This window comes from Tyto alba, unplaced genomic scaffold, assembly GCF_018691265.1.
Source record: "Tyto alba isolate M040663 unplaced genomic scaffold, T.alba_DEE_v4.0 Super-Scaffold_7, whole genome shotgun sequence".
NCBI classification, from domain to species: Eukaryota; Metazoa; Chordata; class Aves; order Strigiformes; family Tytonidae; genus Tyto; species Tyto alba.
This window is the reverse complement of record NW_024881328.1, coordinates 26,297,393-26,321,714: the sequence shown is the minus strand read 5'-3', so window position 1 is coordinate 26,321,714 and position 24,322 is coordinate 26,297,393. Positions and strand designations below refer to the sequence as shown.

Below are 24,322 nucleotides of genomic sequence, written 5' to 3'. Positions count from 1 at the left end.
TCATATAAATTCTTGGGTTTACGTCTAGTCAGAAATTGAATCTTTCCAGTAGTATTTTGTGTATTTTAAATGATGGCTAAAGCAGCTTCACAGACTTTAGAGTTACACAGTGACTGCCAGAGTTTATTACAAGCTTCTTACCTGGCCTCCATATGCATTTGGCTGAAGGTGCAACCCCACAATAGAGGCCTTCATGCCACTTTCCAAAAAGGCGATGAACCACTTTCCCTTCTTGATCTATCACAACACCCTGGACCTCATTTACATTTGAATTCCAGTAGTTCACCTGCAAGTTTAACAATGAATTACTAGTTCGCACTGCTTTTCGCATTACCCATTGTACCAATCCTGTTACTGCATGAATCTTTGTATGTGGCATCAACTGTCCAAGTTTTGTATAGAACAGCTCACATGAAACCAAGAATATCAGAATTCCAAACTCAGATGATCTGAATATTAATTGATTTAGTATATGAGAAACCCCGAATAATTTGATATGTGGTTTTTGTATAAAGTTATTTAAATTATTAGCACAACTGTGAACTCTATTGTTCATTAACCCAAATCCCACACAATTCCGTAAAAATTACACTTTGCAAGTTACAAGATCAGAGCCAGCTAACTCTCTTCCTTCTATATGGAGAAATACTGAACATACCTGTACACACCCTTGGATGGGTGCTGCACACTACTTTTTGCAGCAGGGAAGATATTCAGCCAGTATTACTTGTTTTTTATTGCTTTCTGTTTCTCTTCTCTGATTTGCTTTTCTTAGACACATTTATTTCTTGTACCTTCACCTACTAAGCTAGTTTTCAGAAAATCCATCAAAACATGAATTTCAGATTTACAGTAATGCACCATTGCTAACACTGCAATGATACTGATGTATTTTTTTGCAATATGTAGACAAATCTATTTTTAGGGAAAATAATTGATAGCAACATAGCTATCAATAACAGTGATCTGTTTTTTATATGTGATCCTTGACTGGATGTTAAAATATTATGAACCAAAACAGCATTATTTAATCTAAAGAGATAAAATACTAACTGCAAAATTCTAGTAAAGGCAGAAGTACAATGGCACAGAAGTCTACAGTGACTTTGTGTTTTCATTGTGGTAATAGAAAAGAACTTCTGACATTTCGTTTTTAACCTAAAACCAACAACAGTATTGCACCCTGATATACAGCAACACACTGATATCAAAGGGTCAATGGAATAGTCATACTACTTGACACAGCCCTCTCATTTGACAATTTACATATTTATCAATGTTGATAAGACAAAATGTGTAATGTAGATTTTAGGAATATTAAAGAAACAGCTTTAAGTACGCTTAAACTATGCAGTTTTTATGAATACATGATATGTACTAGAATACACGGTACCTTGACAAATGTGAGTTTACAAATACAAACACTGCTTTTTGTGTTTCTGATAGTTATCTCTCCATAGTGTTCTATCCACCTCCTTCCACTAAGAATATTATGTATGCAAGTAGTGACTTTGTTCCAGACATAGTAGTCTCCATACCTAAGAACAAATTAACAAGTAACATACATTAATCATGATCATTACAGACAAAAGAAGTAAACATAGCTCCATTATCATAAATACAAGACCATATTCCTCAAAAACTTTTGAAACAATACCTTGCTTTATTAAAGCACTGTTTCTGTGTACATTACTAATCCTTCATATAGGAGCTCACCTAAACAATACTGCAGAGAACTGAAGTATGGTGCTATGAACCACAAATCAAGACATTATGAACCACCAAAGCCCTGCACAGCATATTCACTCTTCTCATAACATTATGTGCTTTCACCACAATTCCTTTAGGGGTAGGACTGTGACCCAGAGATCAACACAAGGCTGAATTGAGGCTATAAGCAGACAATACAATTAAATTACAAATAGAACAAAATAAATATGGAAAGGAGATAACAGAAAGGAAGTAGGAAGCAGGAGCTCACTGGCACATCATCCCTTTCCCTCTATAACAACTACTCAGAGTCAGAGCATCTCTATTGTCAAACAAGGGAATAAAATGAGAGAATTATATTGTACAAAGCACACTCTCCTGCAAAGCTGAGAGGCAAGCATAAAGACAGGAGACAAAGATGCTTCTGAGTGCATTTACCTCAATTTCACAAGATGGATAAATAGGTGGAGTGATGTCATACTGTTAGAGGCAGAAAGAAAGGCTGGCTGCAATGTACAGGAGCAGGAATAGTACTGGAAAACCAGCAGACATGTTTAAAGTATCCTCTCCTTGCATATTCTAAGGATTTACAACTTGCAACTAGTCTTACCTGTAGGGAAACTTCTTCTCACTACTCTGTCAACCTCTGAAGAGCATGTTTTGGCTTACCTACATTTTGAGAAATGACCTTATATTGTTACTAGTGGTTGTTCTGAGGTAACACTTACCAGTACGAAGAGCCTTAGTAAGGACAGCACTAGCTGCTGACAGTCCTGTATTACAGCCTTTTTCTGAACAGCTGGTCACTGTTCTACATGTAAAGCTTGAGTTCTCTCTCTTAAAACATTTCTATCCCCACCTGTCTATTGCTTTTTTCCTCCAAAAACCCAAATGGATATTCAGGCTCAAAAATGTTTCAGTATCCCTACCTGTACACTAAGGAGAGATTTGAGCTAGGCACTAACTCTCACCAGAACAATTCATGTGACTTCTGCATACACTCTCCCCCATGCCATTCAGAAGGTAATGCAGAGTAGATCGCAGCAAAGACTAAAAGCAAAAGAAAATAGGATGGTAGCTTACTTTGGAAGAGTCACATTCAGGGTTCCAACTGGCAGAATTTCCATTGATTTTCCCCAGAATTTGTTTTTCCACCTGATATCTGAATATAATAGTGAAAGATTTACAAAACTGAAAAGACCAGTCTCCCCCTTGTAGTGATCTGCATAGAACATGAGATGATCTGTGCTGGACCATCCAGTTTAAAACAGGACATTATGAGGTTGCCACAAAAATACAAAAGTAAAAAAAATACTAGAAAATGAAATTAAGTCAGAAAAACTAAAGATAAGTTTGATTCCCTTCTAGGAGTCATGTCTATGCTACACATTATTGTCAAATCTCTCATGAAAACAGTCTATACAAATTAAATGCATATGCCAGTAGATACAGGGAAATAAAGAGCTGCTTGTTCAACTGTGTAAAAAGAACTGCTTGTGTTTGTAAGAAATAAACTTCTTTGTAAAAAGCTTTTATGTAGAAAAGTATAAACAGATTGCAAATGACAAGGGAGTTGTAATGCATCTGCTCACTTTTAAGAATGAGAATTTGGAGTGAAATAACTCAGAGCATCATTTTGTAATATGTTACTATGAAAATAACAATTGTAGGAATTTTGAGAAAGTTGCAGATGCAAAGCTCAGCTTGCACAGACAAAGTTTTTACTTGTTAATAAAAAAGGAGTATACACTTTTGAATTAAAAAATATACCTTGCCAAAACACAAAGTTCTTCGATTCACAGTGACAGGCCGAAATGGGAGGATGGTGGCTAACCTGGAAAACAGTTTGGTTGAGTTAAAAATAATTCATTTTCATTTCTGAGACAATATAATTGTTACTGCAATATGAAAATACTAAATAGCCCACATTATTTATTAACCTATCTTGCTATGAAAACAGATGTAACTTAAGTTTGTACTTAAAACTCTGTGTACTGAAAACACTTCCTTGTGATTACTATAAAGATACATACCCTCCAGCATTTAATGAAGTTCACTCATACTAACAATCCTCTTTTACTACTAAGAAAGCAAACCATCCTAACTAGAAATAAAAAAAATGATTACTTTACAAAACAAAGAAACCAAAATCTGAATCTAAACAGAAGTGTCTATCTAGAAACAAGATTTACCTGCTCTGAGAAAAAACGAAATCCTTTGTCTTCTCTAATACATTCATAAGTTTCACCAAGCACTGGGTTAAATGGCTTGCTTCCTGCTCTAAAGTATGTAGAGGCATAGCCTGATGCTGCAAAAGCAGCTATGAGAACCTGTGAAAATACAGACAAAAATCTAAGTGAGCACAGGCATTCTTGTGTATATGCCATCACTGTATGGTACCACACAACTCACTCTACCCCGAGTGAAATCTGGATTAATGAAGCATGCTTGACAGTGAATCCATACATCCCAGCCAGAACCAGTATAAACTGCACGTCTTCTATTAAGATTTTTTTCTTCATGGCCTCAGTCAGTCTCTTTCAACAGTCCCCTAAAATAACAATCTGCACAAGATACTGGTTTTCTACCTTTGACCAGGCTTATCCCTAATGATCTAAAACCCAGACCCAGCTCTAGTCTATGGTCCCTATGAATAAATATTATATGAAAACTTCTAATAACAAGATCATATACCATTTTCCTATGGGAACTATTTTATTTAGTGTGAAATGGGTCTCACTTTGGATGTCGTTAATGCAGAATTATCTCAGGATTTTCCACGCACGTGTGGCCTTATCAGCCCCCTTATCTACAGGTACAACCAAAATTTAGGAATCTCTAAACCAGGCCTATCTGGGAGTAGTTAGCTAAATGACATGCCATAGTAATTTAGATTACAACTCCCTTTAGCAGAATTTAAAAAAAAAAACACAACAGGTACTCAGAAGTCCACACAAACTTCAGGAAGCAATACACGGATAAAAAAAAAATCACTCAGCTATGGATAATCTGCTAACTGTGGGGCAAGCCTTAACCAGGTCCCCCTCTCCTTATGTTAGCGAGGATGTAACACTCCTGTGAGCTTTTACATGCTTTGTTTTCTTCGCACTATGTAATGGGTGGTCAATTCTCTACTAATTTCATATTATTCATAAATACAGCATCAACAGAATTAACACTCTTTTCATGGACTTTTCTTCAACGGTAAAAACCTTCATTCTTACAAAACCTTTTAATGAGTTTAACTATAGGACACTACAGAGAAATTGGGGGGTTTACTAACCTTATTATAGACAGAACAATGAGAAGAAAAAAGTTTCCACTACTTTTGGATACTTATTTAAGATAGCAAAGTCCTGATCTTTCAGAGAATGGTGAAGCAGCAGGTAACCTATTCACAGCACTGCTACCACTGGTGCTTTGGATATTCAGCACTTCTGCCAAATATTCCCACATGCCTCAGCCTGGTATGCAATTTGCATTTTGGAGGTGCTTCTTAAAATTTTGACTTGTATCCCCAGTATTGCACTAGACAGCTGTAGCAGGGAAGGGGACTGAATCCACATTTCCAGGGAAGCTTTTGGTTACACTGTGGCTTTTCCCTCCTGAACTCTCCTGACTCCTTCAATACTCAGCCTCCAAGATTTTCAACAAAGGAGGAGCATCCTGCAGGCAGCCTGTTTTACTCAGTACAACCCTGCCCAGTCCTTACAGGATCTCCTTTGTATGAGGGGCATAAGGAGTCTTGTAGAAAAACAGCATGTGATGATAAATAATTCAAGCCCCTAGCATAAGGCAGATCCAACTTCTTCAGTGGCAAGGAAAAAATTACAATGTTTAGGGTCCCTCACTCTCCTGCAGGCCATGTGAACGTGGCAGTTCATAGACCTGTGTGTGTGTCTATATGACAGCCACAGGCAACCTCTCTTCTCCCAACTATCCACAGTGCTGCCAACCCATACCAGGGAACAGTACATATGTTCAGCAACAACACTGCAAACTTTCCCCTAACAGCCTTTCCCTGTGTCTTCTGAGGGAAAGGAGACAAGACAGATCAAAACACCCTGAGAGCTCAATATAGACTATTGGCTGTCAGTTAAAAAAAAAAAAAAACAAAAAAAAACAAAACATGCTTACAGGGAGCTCAGGGAGCTGAGATCAAGCTGCCCAGGCAAACTTTGTTTTAGTGTTTTGGAACTTCTCTATTAGAAATTGCTAGGATGACATCTTATTGACACCTACATTGATCATAAGCCAGCCACAGACTTGATTAGCTCCTGGAGGCTGCTGGGCTTGATCACTGAAAGCCAGGAAGGGATGCTTCAGGGTTAGAAACTGCCAATGTCTACATATACAGTCTCAGAGAGTGAGATTGGCCTTCACATCAATGAGTCACAATTGCAAGTCCAGAAATTCCCTCAGCCTTGTTCAGATCAAACCTACCATCTGTAATTGTTCACAGCATTTGTCTGACCCAGCAGGGAGGTCTGTTTTCTGTGAATAGGAAGAGCAAGAGAGGACCCTGCACAGACCTCCTCTCAACAGCTTCTTTTTTAATACAGACATAAGAAGTGCTACATTAAATTTATTACCATGCGTTCATAAGGATCATCTGTCTCAGCAGCCTTGTCCAAGAGTTCACTGTATTCCAGTTCTTCACAAAGATGTTGCAAGGTATTCAGAGGTTCATTTAGCTCAACTGGCATGGATACTTTGGAAAGATCTTTGCCAATATTATTTCTCAAAATATTCCACAGATTTATGTTACTGGTGTCAGGGCTGGGAGCTGGGAGACAAGTTCTCCGTCCATTCCTAAATGCACCTCCTGTTAGCTCACCATTAAGAACTGGGAAAGGAAAAAATTATTATCATAAGGAAGCACCAGATTAAGAAAAACAGACTCATCCATTGAAGCAAATAACCACCACAACAAGGTAGCCCAACTTCACTGGTTTCAACTGAGTTGGTCTTGTACAGACATGCAGTAAATCTGGTACATGAACATAACCAACATAATTTCCCAAAGTTTAAAAAATAGCAGTATACTTTGCCGGGAAATGTTGTCTGCAACACTGGTGTTGTCCTCAGATATGTTATCACTCACATCACTGATATAAGATTCATCATCAGAAGCCTAAAACATAAATAAAATATCAATTAAGTCAAATACATATAAAATATACGGACAAATTAGACAAAAATAATTAATTGAAGCATCTCTACCTAATTAGAACTTTAAACAAAATCAACTAGATGTTTCAATAAACCCATACTGACAACACACTAAGTGTCAAAACAAATGCTATGCTCTCCTTATGTTTCTGAATTCCTTATTATGAAGCCAAATACAGACATCAAATTTGCAAAAGGGTGACTTCAAATGAGATCAGAGATGAACAAAAAACTGACAATGTAACACGCTAGGGATGAGAGGTGAGAAGAGGTAGTCAGATTTGTTCTCTTTATATAAAACTAAACAATAAAATGCAGGTTGTGTTTCAGCAAAAAATTATATAAATACCAACCTATTGTTTTTCAAAACAAGAACTACATCAGTGTTTAGATGATTTTTAAGAAAATTTTCTTTAATAATTTTTTTTTCAGAGATATAGCTTTCAAAATATTTTACAATATTTACTGATGACACAGTATTTATTATAAGGCCTTCACCATTTGGGGGTGATTTTGTAAACATTTCCATTTTGTTTATAGCATACAGACATACCAATTTTCCATGCTGATATAGACAATCCAGACTATTGAAATAACATGTACTTTACACCTGCCAGAAGCAATAAAATAAGGAACCATTTTATTCTTCAGATGAACTCTAGCCGTGGTTCTGCCAACTCGTGGCACATGACAAATTCTTGTCAAATATAAAGTGTCACACACTTATTTCCTCTTACAGAATAGTTGTGGTAGATGGTTTCATAAAAAAGTATTTTTAAAAGTAAGTAAATTTTTAAAAATTAAGAATTTATACAGGGTAGCACAGGAAAGCTGTGGACAGCAAAATGATTTGGGAGTGAACTGTATCTGACTGCTTTGACTTTGAGCCTGAGTGAGGCGTTTTTTCAGGCTTTTGTCTACTTCTCTGATTACAGAGAATAACTTTATATTTACACTAGAAGACTTTCTTTAAAGAATATTTTAAAATCTGAATTAGTTGACTGCATAGTCAGACATAATTGCTCCTGTCTATGTCATCATTATCTGAAACTGCCAAGATCTAGCAAGGACATGTACTGAACATAAGCTACTGATACAAACAACGCAGTTTTACACTTCAGGGAACTTCTGCAATCTGTCACACAGGAGTCTCGGGTTTGTTTATTCTCATACCTTTTTATTCTAAGTAGCATTATTTTTTAAAAAAACAACTCATTAGTGGTTGCAATACCTAAACCTGTCCAATAGCAAAGCTGCAGCATGCTGTCATAGCCTACCTCATTTTCTGAAGAACTGGCAGACAGAAGCACTTCCTGTGCATCAAAGAACTCTGAAACGGATTCAGACATAGAGAGCCTGCTCTCATTAGAAACTTGCTGAGACAGTGGCAAACTGACATGAATTTGTTCACCCGTCTGTAAATAAAGCACAGAAAAATAAAGTTATTATTTCTAATATAAAAGAAATATTAATAGAAGGAGTAAATCACCTGAATAATTTTTCTGTGCACAGATAATAAAGAGCATTTTAGTAGGGCTTCATGTGTACCTAGCAGATGAGACTTTGACAATTAGAAAATAAAGTGCACTTTGAGCAGTGAGATACATGTCTTCATTTGAGGCCTACTTGGCATCAACTGCTAAGTTTTAGCAGTGTGAATATTCACAGATCTAGTTTTATACCCAGAGGAATGATTTTGTGGACAATAGCTGGATTGTGTCAGACAAGTTCAACCATGAAACTCAGATGAAAAGAGACCTGGTCATAACAAATTACACCGCTGGGAGCTAGCTCTGCAAGAACCAAACCTCAAATATAAAGCTTTATAAGGTCAGGGAGTTATAAGTTACTTTCAAAATAGATGTGTTTGTGAACCAATTTAGTAACAAATGTTTTAACTGTTTGAATGTTTAGGAGGATGGCTGTAATTTACATTTATGTAGTTTTATTCCGTGTTTGTACTTCAAATCTTATTTAAATTATGCCATTAACACTGACTCAATACTACTGAAGGGAATGAACTCTCTATGGTTTATTATAAAGAGAATTTAACAGCAGAGGCAAGGGTTCAAAATTGTGTTATGTGTATATCAGTAGGGGGGAAAGCTAATTTAAATAATGGAACAAATCTTTCTCTTCCTGCTATTGATGGGAAGAACACTAAGTTTCAACATGTTACCCTGCACGCTATCGCTTTATGAAGGGGAGAAGAAACTAAGATTCTCTCCCTGTACCATTCCACCAAAGGAGCTGCTGCTGTGGAGGAAAACAGGATTCTGACTTAATCCCTTAATTTATACAGCACATTGCTTCTGGGAGAAAATACAGACAAAACTACTGAAGACCTTCTAAATATTTTTAATTCTTCAGATTGCAACTCCATCCCCATTAATCTTACTACAGAAGTCCTGCAAATGATTTTGTTGACATCTTAATCCTGTAGAATTATTCTATATAGTTGCCTCATTATGCACTAACAACAACAACAAAAAAAAATCATAAACAAGCCAAGAGTTCAAAAACCATTCCTTTTTCTCTGCGGTTTATAAGCTTGTAGATGGTTTATGAAGTTTGTTGAATTATAGTGGAAACAGAAGCTCATTTCACTGTTATCTTTGCAGCAAGTGATTAAGCCTTTAAGTTTTTGTATGAGCTAGAGGGACTTGGAAAAATACATATGCCACTACCTGAAAAAGATGCTCACACAGGCGTTATCTACACATTGCAAGATTATATATATAAAGCAATCAAGAGAAGTGAATGAGTGACCTGAGAACATCTTTGAAAAGCTCCTTCAGTCAGACAAACTTGTATCAAGATAATGATATACATATGAGAAAGAAACAGCTAACCAACAAAATATACAAAACAGAAGAGATGTTCATTGCTCAGAACTTCACTGCAGATTGCTGTGCTGTGGCCCCACTTCACCTCTATCTTCTGTTGTTAGTCTCCTACATGCTGGACAATTGGAGAAATTGTTTGGACATTTTCAAAAAGCAAATAAACAAAAGTAATTGGAAACATATTTTCACCTTCTTTTCTTGTTGGAAGAAATAATTAGGAGGCAAGAATATGTTAATTGAAATGGCATATGCATAGAAAAAAAATAGTGGAAATGACAAATGAAAAATATTTTGGTAGAATGTAAGCACTGGCTGTCAAAATGACCACATTAATTGTAACATATTACAGCTTGCAAATTCAGATTTGTCCTTCTCATGATGGAAGCTGATTTGTTATTCATACAAATGTTCAGTAAACTGTTGACTGAGGAGAGCAAAACAAGAAAGACTGGATATTGCAAAAATAGTATTAATATAGTGCTTGGTTCATAGAATGAAACTTTTGATTTCAGCAGTGCCACTCAAGATATTAAACACCAGGTCCTTTGAGCACTTGCAGGATCAGACCATCAAATATAAAATTGTTCTGTTGACTTGGCAAGAAACTAAGATACAAAATTGGTTAGCTACTGTGTGTTGCATTCAAATACAGTAAAACCTCACTAATTCCCACAGTCAACAATTAATATTCCAAAACCTGAGTCCTTCCCTGTTTCTCTGCAAAGACCAAACCAAGTTCTTTCATGAGATCTGACATATGCAAAATAAAAGACATAAGTTTTATTTTATGTAGGCAAAACTTAATCTTATTTTTTCTGTAAATGAACACCTGCCAATCTGAAAATTCTATAATTTGCTAGGTATGTTTCAGCTATCAGTGAGAATTAGCAAGGTTTGATTGTACTCTAAATCCATTAAAGCCCAAAGTCTTACCTCATCAGGACTAGGGATAATATTTACACTGACAACCTGATCACAAATAACAGATTCTGAATGTATTCTGTTCAAGCGACTCCTTAGTTCAGCATTCTGGTTGAGAGCCTTAAAATAAAAATTGCACATTTCATTTAAAATTAAAAAGTAAGAGTTAAACAGTAAAAAAAAAAAAAAAAAAAAAAAGTAGCTTCTTCCCAGCAATTTCTTAAGATATCACAGAACCTAGTTTCTTCAATTTTTAGAGAAATACCTATTTTGAGATCCTCTCTACCATGATTTAATCTTGTGGTTGATTTACCTTCAGTGACTTTCAGGAAGCAGGGGGGACAGGTATTCTGCCACAATGTAACAGTGGCATTTTACCTTAATTCTTCAAATAGCTTTTTGACAGGCATACTGGTAGGTTATATACAGTATGGAAATAGGAAGTCAATGCAGCAAGAAAGAAAGAAACTGCGGAACAACAAATGGGAACTACCTGCAAAATGCCAAAGAGGCAATTTTTGTATTACAACTATACATCCCTATCTGAACCAAGGTTATCAGCACTTAGAGCCTGCAAAAGGAAATTGCTTCCTTTCCATCAAAAACAACATAATTGCTAGTATCATCGGGTGTTTGTCCATCCAGATCAATTTGATATATTTGCATGTGTGTACTCATTTCAAACTCCTGATCCACCAGAGTGTCACAAATGCCAACAGAATTCAACTGGTGTCTAGTATCTGCTGATTTTTCTCCTTTTTTAAAGGCCAATCTAGATTATAAATTTGGGTACATATATACATATTGTCTGTTATCTAGAAAGACTCAAGTGCAAGATTCTGATACCCAGGAAAAGTATAATATGGTACATCCCTAGAACATGAACTGACTTAACCCTAATATATCCCCAGCACTGAGGATTATAGAAAAGAACAGAGACACATACTGGTTTAGTACAAAACAACTGTTACAATAGAGTAAGAATCTTCTTCTGTCTCCCCCTAGTGCAGATTTAGGAACAGATGGCATGAATGTACTGAAACAAAGTACAATCAAAATAAAATATGTTAGCTTAAACTGTCACTAAACATTTTAAATTACCCCATTTTGCTTTGTTCTCAAACTGTCTGGGCATATTCACAGTTGCCATCTACCAGGAACGGAAGGTGATGACTAACAGCAGCCTGACAGTAGCTACTCAAACTGCTCCAACCTGATCATGAGGCTAGTCATACCCATCCTTTTGACTAAGACCAAATTTCCACTTATTCCCCTTTGAGGCTATGAACTAATGCATGACAATGACTTTTAGACTGACACTGTAGGCCAGGAGCAGGAAGAAAACATGATCACCTATTTCATACAAGATGCTAATGTCTCCACAGGTCTTAATTAAATTTGTATCAATAACCAGAAATGTTTACCTTTATCTCTTGTCCTTAACACATAGTAATCAATCTGCATAACATGATATGCATCTGTATCTACAGAAACACTGTGCATCAATTTTCATCTCACAGCAAAAACCCCCAACCCAATAACAGTAACAATGTATGAAATTATATATACATCTGGGTGAAATTCTGTTTGCCTTTAAACCACTGTGCATTTTTCTTGCAGATACAGTACTCCACACCAATACACTGTCAAGAGTAAAAGCTTTTATGTTTTCTTGATAAGGAATTAAAAAAAAATAGTTATTTTGCAGCCTGAGGACTTATTGTCACTTTACCTCTACCTCCCCACTAAAGCCAATAATTTTTCCTTTGGTTTAAGTGGGAGAGACACTGGACAGTAACAGGTGTGTATCTGAAAATCCAATTTAGCCATGATACTCCTGTAACCCATGATTCCTTTTGCAGTTAGACACATAGACATATTAAAAAAAAAATATCTGAAAATATAGTCAAAATTTAAAACTTAGTTAAGAAAAAAAGTATCTCCTTGGCTGTGCTGGAAACAGCTCCAGGAAAGATATCTAACAATTGTATAAAAACATTTAATCCTTTTTCTTTACTTTGGAAAACCATAACAGATACATGCTTACACAAACATGATTATCCTTCACCTCCACATGCATTGAGGTTAGACCTATGTCATAAAAGAACATATGTCATAGTTCTGGTTAAGAACTTGTCTTTTCTTAGCTCCTTCTACCTCAGGAAATGGCCAAAATACAAAAGAAATAGTGCATCTGGTAAGCTAGATGTGCTTGAAATCAAATCAAGAACATACCTGAGAGAGGGACTGTCTGAGGTGTGCTATTTGAGCATTGTGGCCTGTAAGATCCTGCTCTGAAACAATCTGCTTAAGCTTCTCCTTCTCTATAGCTATGCTGTTAAAGGCAGACTTCAAAAGAGAATGCACTAAGCAAAAAGAAGAAAGAAAACAAGTGTTTTCTCAGCTACAGAACTTCATATTGACATCTATTACAATATTTCAGCAACAAAGGCAGAGAGATTTCATTATGGAAACTTTAAACAAGGATCTGAACTTCAAGTAATCTATGCCAAATTAAGCAGAAACACTTACAGTTTGAGGTTGTAAAGGGCATAGTGTATGTTCATATATATGTCTTCTGAGTTATTCTTAGTGATGAATGTATGGAAGGATGTATATTTGGAAAACGTCTGTCCAATGTGTTCTTTTCTTTCTGTTTTTTTCATTTTTATTTTCAGATTAACAAAAATATCCGTTCTGTTGATACTTAATATTGCACTAATAAAGATGATTAGTTGGTCTTTAAACAGGTTTTGGACATTTTTAAGATATCAGTATCACATTTTTTCCTATGTTGGTTATATAACAGATAGCAAACTGATAACAAGCCCCTTTTAAAATAGTATTTTTCAGTCTGCAGGACCATTCATTTATTGGCAATAAAATGGCATTTCTAATGTACATTCTAGTAATAAGCTCTTCTGTTGTTTCCACTGATGTATAAAACATTGCACAAAAATGAATTGTATAACATTATATGTAGCAGTGATATTCAGATTGATCTTTGGGGAGAAATAAAACATTTTACTGAGAAACAAAATGTTTGCAAATTCAGTCACATATTTACAAGATGCAAAAAAAGTAGTTCAGAAGACTTCTAAAAAAATCTCTTAGCAGAGTTTACCTATCTCTATATTCACAACATTCTCGAAAAAATATAAGAAGGATAACACACTTCATCTTTATGTAAGCCACCCAACCAGCTAAAAATTCTTATACAATATCTTCTAATGCAGATGAACGCCCTGGCCATAACTAAGTGAAGGAAATAAAGAAACACAACAGAGAAGCACAATAAAGGAAAGGCTTGACATTTCCACTTACCTTTTTGTGCCATCAGGCAGAATTCTTCTTGAAGCTTCATGTACTCAGTAGAGCACTCCAGAGGGTCCGTTACATGGCTTGGGGGAGTCTGAAACTCAATGTCTGCACAAAGGTTGGGATTGGATGAATGAAGTCGAACAGGTGACATTGTAGCACTGAAAGGGACCTACAGCAAGAAACAGTGAAAAAATACTGTATAAGGTGCAAGCCAATCTTATGACTCCGCTGAAGCAAAATACAAATTTCTGCTGAAAACAAAAATACTTAATTCATAATGTGAAGAACATAGTAAGAGTGAACATGTAACTTTTTACTCTCCTAAATCTCCACAAAGCTGATGCACAATTCTCTTGAAATTTTTCACTGAAACAGACAAAAGGCACAAATATATAGCTAACGGCTAATAGAGAATTTAAATTTTAACATTTACAAAAATTAACCATTTTCTAATGCTTAAAAAGATGACTGGAAAATTGAACCATGATACATGCTGCTTTATATTTGGACATTTGAGAGTACATATAGTATGACTGTTGTTACAATACCAACATCTAAAGTATGCAAGTTCCTCCACAGATATAGAAAGAGAATATAATCCTATCAAATATACCACTGAAGTTTTTCAAAACTACTGGTAAATCTTGAGTTGAAACTCACTGTACTGGCGACTGTGAAGAGGGAAAAAGCATAGTCTTTCTATAATCTTTCTAACTAAACAAATAACAATCAAAAAAAAAAATCAAAACTCCACCTGATTTTCATTTAAAGTACATGGACCATATACAAATACAAAGAGATACAGTTTAGTAAGATGGAGAAAAGAATTTAGTTTCACTTCTCTTAGAAGTCTTTAGAATTCAATTCTTTTTCTCCTTTACTTTTCAGGTACAGTAATAAAAACACACATGAAAGTCTTTAGAAGTTATATACATATTTATCATGTGTACTGAACAGTTACCTACAAGCTACATATGCAGTGCATGGCTACCACTGCTATATATGTGATATGTGTGTGTAAGTGTATGTAATATTTTATTTTCATTTTACCATTTATACACATTTGTATAAAAATCAGGCCAAGAACCCAGTTTTCAAATTTAAATGCAAAGGAAAGGCATGCAGGATTACATTTTGTTACTTAAATATTGAACACTATTAAACACGTTGAACACATGAAATCTAACTTAATTCATTATGTTGATCAAATGTAAAAATCAAGAAAGTCCACGCTGCAGCCCAATGTAATTCTTCAAATATGAAAAATGGGGCCAAAATATAAAATGTGTCTTCCAAGGCATGATAAAGAACAGCAGAAAACGTAAAAAGTCATATTACTAAGAATTTTTATCAACAGGTAAGTTCTATACTACCATCTGTATTTGAAATTGGTACCTTGTTATTTGATTAGATCAGGGAATGGTTTATCAATCCCTTCCTCTAAAAGTTGGCATCAATATATGTTTTAGGTTTTTGATTCCCCAGTGAAACCCTCAAAAACCTGTTGGATCTATTCATTACATGTCATTCCACACATAAGGATATTCTGCAAAATACGATTTTCCATCCCGATCCTCCTCAATTTCCAGATACATATAGCACATAAAATAGCTCTGCAGCACCTAGCCAGTATAAACTTTATTCTCTTGGGTATTTTGATTTCCATCTATATCAACAAAGTAGGCATTTTTTATTGGACACCATTTTAGCTTCATATCAAGAAGACTTGCTTAATAGGAGTTGTAGAATAAATTTTATTCATACTGGACATTTACCCCATTATTTTCTTCATGAGTACCGGACTGCCTCTCTTAACAGCCCAACAAAAAGATTAATTGACTAACGAGACTAAATGTAGCCTAATTTCAAGCTTCCTTTACAAAACATTTTCACTTCTTAAATCGGAGAGCATGTTCCCAGAACTTTCTGGCTGGGAACACCGCAAAGGTTCAGTTGCTCCAGGTGGCTCCAGGAGGGCAGAGTAGGTGGCTACATGATAGCTGTGTATGCAGGGAGCACGTACCCAACCCACCAGGCAGGAAAGAAAGCTGATCCCAGCTATAATGTAGGAGCTTGAGGGAGACACACACACACACACACATGCAGGTCTTTGTTATGAGCGTAACTGAAGAGACCTGCTTTAGATCCATCATTTCTGCCTCATACCTCAGCTGACCAGGCTGAAAAGTAATGTTTCTGCAGTGAGGTTTATTGGAAAAATAACATTTTAAAGTATGCCCTAGAAACAGCATTTACACATTCTAGAAATACTGTCACACTGCTTGCAAGAAATATGCATTCACATGACAGAGACAAGTAGCTGCTTTGCCGACTGCTTTAAATGCAAGAACCAAAAATACTAAACTGTTGACTGATAGAAACTCTCCTCATATGCATCTTTTTAGAAAAGTTTCCAAGCTACTTTTCACAACAGATAAAAAAATCCACATTGAATAAACTCTTTCATTCTTTTGAATAGGCAACAGTCCAAGAAACACCAACAATGCACTTCTCTACCCCTTTTATCCTTTCACTGATGTGCTGCTTCTCTATATGCATGGTGACTTGATTTTGACTTAATTACCTATTCTTTTTTTTAGTTGTTTTTTTGTTGTTGTTTTGCAGGGGTTTTTTTAAACATTTAACTTCTTGATGCATCACTCTGGTTTCCTGCCCACACACACTCTTCTACACATGACTGATTAACATCATTGTTGGTGACATAGACAATGGGATTGAGTGCACCCTCATCAGGTTTGGTGATGACACCAAGCTGTGCGGTGCAGTCGACACGCAGGAGGGAAGGGATGCCATCCAGAGGGACCTGGGTAGGCTGGAGAGGTGGGACTGTGCAAACCACGTGAAGTGCAACAAGGCCAAGTGCAAGGCCCTGGACATGGGTCAGGGAGATCCCAAGCACAAATACAGGCTGGGCAATGAGTGGATTGAGAGCAGCCCCTCAGAGGAGGACTTGAAGGGTATTAGTGGGTGGAAAACTGACTGTGAGCCAGCAATGTGCACTCACAGCCCAGAAAGCCAACCGTGTCCTGGGCTGCAACAAGAGAAGTGTGGCCAGCAGGTTGTGGGAGGGGATTCCCCCCCTCTATTCTGCTCTTGTGAGACCCCACCTGGAGTTCTGTGTCCAGATCTGTGGCCCTCAACATAAAGAAGTAAACCTGTTGGAGCAGGTCCAGAGGAGGCCATGAAGATACTCAGGGGCCTAGAGCACCCTCCCCTATGAGGACAGGCTGAGAGAGTTGGGGTTGTTCAGCCTGGAGAAGAGAAGGCTCCAGGGAGACCTTATAGTGGCCTTCCAGTACTTAAAGGGGGCTACAGGAAAGCTGGGGAAGGACTCTTTATCAGGGAGTGTAGGGATAGGACACGGGGTAATGGCTTTAAACCAAAAGAGGGTAGATTCAGGTTAGATATAAGGAAGAAATCCTTTACTGTGAGGGTGTTGAGATGCTGGCACAGGTTGCCCAGAGCAGCTGTGGCTGCCCCCTCCCTGGAAGGGTTCAAGGCCAGGTTGGACGGGGCTTTGAGCAGCCTGGTCTGGTGGAAGGTGTCCCTGCCCATGGCAAGGGAGCCAGAACTAGATGGTCTTTAAGGTCCCTTCCAACCCAAATAATTCTAAGACCTCAGTTGTACCTTGTTGTGACTTTCTGCTTTACACCAGGGGCATAATACACACTCATCCATCACCTTCAGAATTACATGTTCATGTAGGAACAAACTGTTCTTGGTAGAGTGGGTCGTAAGGAAAACCTCCTTTTTCTGTCATGCATTTAACTGATGTAATCCTGTGTTCCTCAGTCTATACACACAGACTCTCTTTCTGGGAGATAAAAGCACTTTGCTACATCAGCCAGGACAAACAGGCCATTGTTATGACCACAGCCACAGCTGCAGTGTCATTTTGGCATCTCTAGTTTTCCTTCCTCCTGTACGTTTTTCAGCTCCTGAAAGACCTCCCTCAACAGGCCCCCACTTCAGCTACAGGTAACAACTAAGAAATTCCCTGCACTCCTACTGCCTTGCAATCTAAGTCCAGCTGTATTTGCTCCACTTGAGCACTTCTTGGTACAGCTCTTGCCAATGCTGTTTAACTACTGCTGAACCTACTGGTTAGAGCCTCCCACTGATATTGCTCAGCCACATAAACTGGTGGTTGATTTCTCTGCTAGGCAGGCAGACTGATGAGGTCAGAATATCAATCAATTATTGAGCACAACATTCAGTGTCGACTGATTACATGGGATTAAATTCAGATGAGTTAATTTGGGAAGTGGGGAAACACTGATTTCTCTCATGCTTTTTTAGGAAGACTTAACAGTAACAGGTTTGTGGTCCAGGTAGCAGGAGCTTGAATTATTCAGCCTTAAGCAGAAGCTCTGTTTGATCTAGGGGATTTTAGCTATGGGCTAGAGCAGCAGACCCTGAAATACTTTAGCCTGGTGAAGACATTCACTGCTTGAGCTAGGTAAGGGTCATGCATTTACAGCTCACTTCATTCTTTGGCTGCACAGTCTTCCCCATCTAGCTGTTGCACTAATCATAAAATGGATGCTACTAGTGTCTATATTGTGTACTTCTAAAAGTGCTTTCCTGATAAAGCAGCAGCTGAAGACATCCTTTTGATGATAATTTGATTTCATAAACATCACTTTCCCCTCCCAACTTCCAGCCCCTGTGTTGATTTCATAGCTCCACATTTTGCATCAAAGACTTTGAGAATTAGCAAAACTAAATACAGAGACTAAAGGTAGTAATATGACTTTTTGGGATTATGGAATGTAAACAGAAATTGCCTCAAATGAAAAGGCTAACCTTATACTACTTTAAAATAAATTAAAAAAAATAAAAAAATCAGGAAATCTTGTAATTCCATAGTTGTTTGTAACAAATCTTGGTTCTGCTGTCTTGCTATAGACTGTCATGAGAATCTTTTAACAGGATTTAATCATTTATTTCCATTTTCTATGGTATATAGAAGAATATGTCAAAGACGTTCAAATAGTGCAGGGCCTGAGTCTAACAGTCACTTGCACTTGCATGAAGGAGGGACATGTAGCATGTAAAGAAGCTCAGACCCACATTTACGGATTTCATTTGTCAGGCCTGACCACTTCTAAGAAACTCAGCTGAAAGTGGGTAGCATGGACCCCTCCAAAAAGTGCAAGAAACGTTTTCATAAGCTTATTACACATTCAAGTTACACAGCTTCCCATCTTTATAGCTATCCCTTGATTTTTAAATCCACTCACTGTTGTAGCCACTGCAGCTGCTAGTCTCTGCCGGCGTCGTGTTGTGCTGAACTGGCCCTTCGGTGCCGGCCCTTCCTGACAGTGAATGCAAGAAGAGAAGGAAGTAGAAAAAGAGAAAGGAAGGGGTGATGGGACACAGGAAGATGAAAGGTGATCAGAAAAGGGAGAGGGAGAGTCTTTAAGTGGATTTCAATTTTGTTAACTCTTATGGCCTACACATTCTGAGGACATATGACATGTTTTCAGCTGTGTATACCAGAGACACAAAAAAGCTAAATACTTCACTAAAAATATCTCCAGATGAGTTGGACTGCAGTGCACTCACTAAGACTATTAAAAAAAAATTAGATCTATTAGTATTGCCATTCAGAGTCATAAGGCAATTATGGAATAAGAAAACAAAAAGGATGCTATGGCATGGCAGAAAACACAAAACCCAAACTCCTTTGGGGGTCACTTGACCATCTAGAAGATGAATTCTGAAAGCGATCACTTTGCATGGACTGTGGTTATTGAAGATGCATGCATCTCAATGGTAAAACTTTTCAGCGTGTATGTTATAGTGAGATTGTTTATGTAAACATTCCTGTGCACAGCTCTATCACTTCCACGCTCATCCTTGAGCCTATTTGTTCATTTTCTCCACACACCACTTTTTTCTGAGTTTCAACTACTTCTGTACATTACTGAAGACTTCGCTTCCAAAGCAATATAACTCAGATAAAGCAGCACAAATGAAAACCCAGTATTGCAACAACTAATTCCTTTTCTACATGCCAAACTTGTGGCCTCAGCCTGTTTAATTTCACTTTTATCTTAAGAAAATTCATCATGCTACATAAAGACAAGCAAGTAACTGTCTAATGCAGAGGAGTTCCACACCTACCATAAAGTCCTTCTATTTAATCTGTAATAAAAATGTCAATGTTTTGAAGCCATTTTAAGATTTAAGACTACTAGAAGCCACCTTTCTGCTTTAGAAAAAATTTTAAGTTCCTTTACATTTTTCTTCCACTATACCTTCACCCATAGCCACCTCAGAAATCTATATACATTTTCACTTTTTCTGAAAGTAGTCTGGGTGCCACGTAAATAAAAGTGGTAGAGATTGGATACGTGGACGCCATGATGAAGAACATGATATTGTAGTTCAAACATTAGCTGAAGTGTCCTGCTTCTGTAACATTCCCACTGGTAGGGTTGCTGCATCTGAGAATGGCCATACCCTCCACCCTCTGGCTGATACTAGCATCAGTGCTACTGACAATGGAAGGGTTGTCTAATGATCACAATAAGAGATGCCTTGCTTTGTAATATTTTGTAAAATTCTCACACTAAAAAACATATACATAACCTCTAAAATATAGAGTACAAACTTTGTTAAAGTCAAGAATACATCATATACATAATGTAAAGCTCTTGGTGTTCTACAGAAGTATGCCTACTCTGTAAGAGTTTGGAGGAATATTTTTGTTTAACTAATAAGGACATACATAAATATATATATGTGTACAGAGAGAGAAACATGCACAAATATATAGATCTCTCTGCAAAATTATGAATGCGGGTGTACATTATTGAAATACAAGCAATGAGCTCTGCAGAAGCACAGAATCCTCTCAACACAACAGAAAGTGAGGTCATAATCTGAGTTATGATATAAAGAAATATTTAAAGGAAGAGATAATAAGCCAGTCTTTGGGTCTGGTTTCATTTCTGAGCTGCAAGCTTCAGTAGAGCAAGACTTTTCAGGTTGCTCCATACTATATAGTTCTCTATTAAAATACTCCCACCAGGGGGAAAAAAAAAAAAAAAAAAAAAAAAAAAAAAAAAAAAAAAAAAAAAAAACCAGTCTTGGAACTTCATAACTCTGAGTTTTTGAAGGAAATTAAAACAACATTAGTTCATTTTATTGCTTTTTAGTTATTTTTTTTCTCCTTTTAAAGATCTTTAGATTGTCATGAGCATGACAAATTGGTCTTTTTACCCAAGGGGTAAAAAAATAAAAGCCACAAACACCCTCAGTTTTGTACAAAAGCATAATTTTTTAAATTAATGAATACAGGTCAACTAACCTGTTGTTGCTGGCCATTTTCATAAGACTTTAAATGGCTTCTTAAAAACAAATAAACCTCCTTCATAAAAGTAATCTTTCTTCAGAGAAACAGTCTATATATTACTCTTGAGTAAAGTCCTGTAAATTAAGCTGTTAATTCTCAACAATTTAGCAATAATAAACCCCCAAGCCTGCAAATATATACACATGTGCTACTCACAATTTTACTTCAGGGAGTAACCCCACAGTAGTCACTGGGATTAGCTGTGTGAGCAAAGTTAAATGCATAAAGAACTGGTGTACCTAATTGATAAATATATTTTTCTAAGAAACAAAGAAAGCAGCTTTTCTTAAAAGAAAAAGTGTGTTTTAAACATATTATACATGTAGCATTCATATTCCAGAATGTATTAGCAGGAACACAGCTAAAGCTATCTTCCTAACAGAAAAAACAGTAACAAATACAATAAAAAATTTGAATGGGAGAATACACTCTGCATCTTACACAGCTGATGCTGAGCTAGCAAAAATTATACCCTCATTCCCCATTATCCATGAACAAGACACTTATATACAGAGCTCTCTAGTTTTCACACTCCCCAGAAAGATGGCTCTCAACATCATACTATCAGAGGGTATTTTGATGGTAGTTAATGACTGCTCATTCTAAAATAAATAGGTCCAAGTATTTCAAATTAAATTAATAGTGCAATGAGTTTAAAGTTAGCGTATTAGTACTATCATTATCCCCTAAAACTAATGAGACTTATGGAGGCATGGGAAAAGAAAAAGGACAACAGAAGTTTTCTTAGTACCAAACGTCAACCATTTAATAGCAAATTATGTGTAGGCACCATGAAGAAATAATCAGAAATTAGAGAAAGTGATTTTCAGTAGTGGATGCCCTCATAAACAGTTTATAAAGAGTTGGAGTAGTCTCAAAAAAATTGCCCATAAGGAAGGCCACTGAAACTAGAAGGAATGGCTAACAGAAGCACAAGACTGGATGGCAAGCATAAAAAACACCTAGGCATGGGAGAAAATCCACATTTTAATGGAACAGCAAGAGGAGTAAATTTGGAATAACACAAAGAGTCAGTGAGGCCATCTTCCACAGATCACAGCTTTAAATCATTCATGGGACAGTACAGCCCTTGGAAGAACAAACAATGTGTTAAAGCCCATCAAACTAGGCAAGATAACAGAACAGCCAAAAAGGAGTTGTCGTCTTCCATATAATTTAGAATATTTTTATTGTTTCTGTTTCACTGCAAATAATTTATAAATCAGTCATCAATAACTTAGTGTTTTCCAGCATTAAGTTTGCCAGGAGTTAATGCTGACCCAGGTTAGGCAGAGTTCATTACCGATTGAGAAGTGACAGACCCATGTAGAGCAAGCAGTGCTATGCACACTAACTCTCTCAGGGAAACCTTCAAACTGACTATATTTGAGAATTTCAGGAGCTGAGGCACAACTCCTGCCAAGACATGAACAGGAGTTTGAGAGTCAGGTGCCAAAATGATCTAAGTCCAGACCAGGGTCACTTTGGCAAAGGGCAGACAACAAAGGAAGAGCTCATAATTCCTCACGACCCACCCTAGATCATCATACATTGACTGCTTCCATAATTTTTTAATCATTTTTGTGGAGAGGAATTTCTTGGGGACCACTGTGGCATGCAAGAAGAACATGCAGTGTTGACTGTGTCTTCATAGGCCCCATGTACTTGTATCCATTTTCCTGATATTTTTATTTGCCTATGTTATTCAGCAGCAGAGAAACACAGTGATCCTTCAAATGCAGGTAATAGGACATGATATCAATCACCAAAATTCCTCTGTTAATAAACCATTTTAATCCTAACAGATGCTTCATTGTTCAACCTATTGTGATTTATCTAGTACAACAGGTAGAAAGAAAAATCACTTACAACAGCTGCAATGAGAAAGCTGACTCAATTTCTACAATTCCTTTTTTTCCTTAAGATTATTTATCTTAGATGGGTCACAGAGAGCTCCTTACTTGCCTCTGAGTCACAGAAAACTCCTTATTGTGTCTCTAGGGGACATATTAAATCCTTTCAAAGTTTGCATGAATTTCAAGGAATTTGAATGCATCAGAAGTTGCTGACATTTATTTATTCTGTAGCAGACAGCACAGTGGTGATTGTTAGCTCCTTAAGTCAGATGAATACAGTCTTCATTATCAGTTGCTCAGTTATAAAAAAGATGAGGTTTTGGATTAGGCCTCAAAACACACAACTACCTCTGACAAAACACAGTAAAACACCCTGTATCTAGCAGTAATAAAAGTGTAGTATGCTTATTTCTGTGCTTTTACTTTTCAGATCTAAGGCAGGATAGGGTAAATACTTTCTTCGCATAATTTATTCTTTGATTTATTCAGTTTGTTCCCATACTAGCCTTTTACATAAGAGAAGGCTTGCGAAAATACTTCTCATTGGTAACATTCCTATATACATCTTTACAAACACAGCTGGTGTGTTTTGTGTTTTATTCATGTCTTCTGCTTTTAGATTTGTGTCACCTGCTCAACTGCCCCTTCTTGGCAAGTCTGAGATAGAACACCAGTATCCCCATGTGCTGCATGCATACTGCCTCTTTTGCACCTTAACTGACTCGTATCCAGATCCCCCTCCTTTCCCTAGATGGCAATGTTTTCATATGAATGAACATAAAAATCAACTTTTTTGTCACTATCTTCTCTAGGTTTTAAACAACAAACTGAGATTTAATTTATTTCATCAGGAACATAAGAGACAGTACACTGACTTCCTACTTTCAGCTAATATATTATTTCATGCTTAAAAGTTAATCTAAAAGTACAAAGTAAAACATTGTGCATCCAGTACCTGAAGTTGAATTTTTGCATCTTTGCTGACACTTTTTGTTCTCCATCGTCTCGTGACCCGCTTGTCTTTCTTTGAAATATCTACACAGTTAGCCTACATTACACAAATAGTTAAAAGCAACAAAGTACTATTAAGTTGACACAAGCAACACAGACAG

General features: G+C 36.8%; 1 protein-coding gene across 4 annotated transcripts in view; it reads right to left on the bottom strand.

Annotated features, from left to right (window-relative positions):
- The window catches only part of OSBPL6 (oxysterol binding protein like 6), a 104,810-nt gene that overhangs the window by 3,153 nt on the left and 77,335 nt on the right, over positions 1 to 24,322 (bottom strand). The window contains exons 10-22 of one of the 4 annotated variants that reach the window (XM_042784075.1): positions 24,166 to 24,258; positions 19,235 to 19,309; positions 13,974 to 14,139; positions 12,885 to 13,015; positions 10,662 to 10,769; positions 8,160 to 8,297; positions 6,757 to 6,844; positions 6,303 to 6,556; positions 3,903 to 4,040; positions 3,481 to 3,544; positions 2,794 to 2,872; positions 1,394 to 1,538; positions 142 to 286 (exon numbers count right to left, since the gene is read on the bottom strand). In XM_042784075.1, the coding sequence (XP_042640009.1) occupies positions 142 to 286; positions 1,394 to 1,538; positions 2,794 to 2,872; positions 3,481 to 3,544; positions 3,903 to 4,040; positions 6,303 to 6,556; positions 6,757 to 6,844; positions 8,160 to 8,297; positions 10,662 to 10,769; positions 12,885 to 13,015; positions 13,974 to 14,139; positions 19,235 to 19,309; positions 24,166 to 24,258 (1,624 nt within the window). The remainder of the gene's footprint in view (positions 1 to 141; positions 287 to 1,393; positions 1,539 to 2,793; positions 2,873 to 3,480; positions 3,545 to 3,902; positions 4,041 to 6,302; positions 6,557 to 6,756; positions 6,845 to 8,159; positions 8,298 to 10,661; positions 10,770 to 12,884; positions 13,016 to 13,973; positions 14,140 to 19,234; positions 19,310 to 24,165; positions 24,259 to 24,322) is intronic. The other 3 variants (XM_042784076.1, XM_042784079.1, XM_042784077.1) reach the window with 3 other exon arrangements.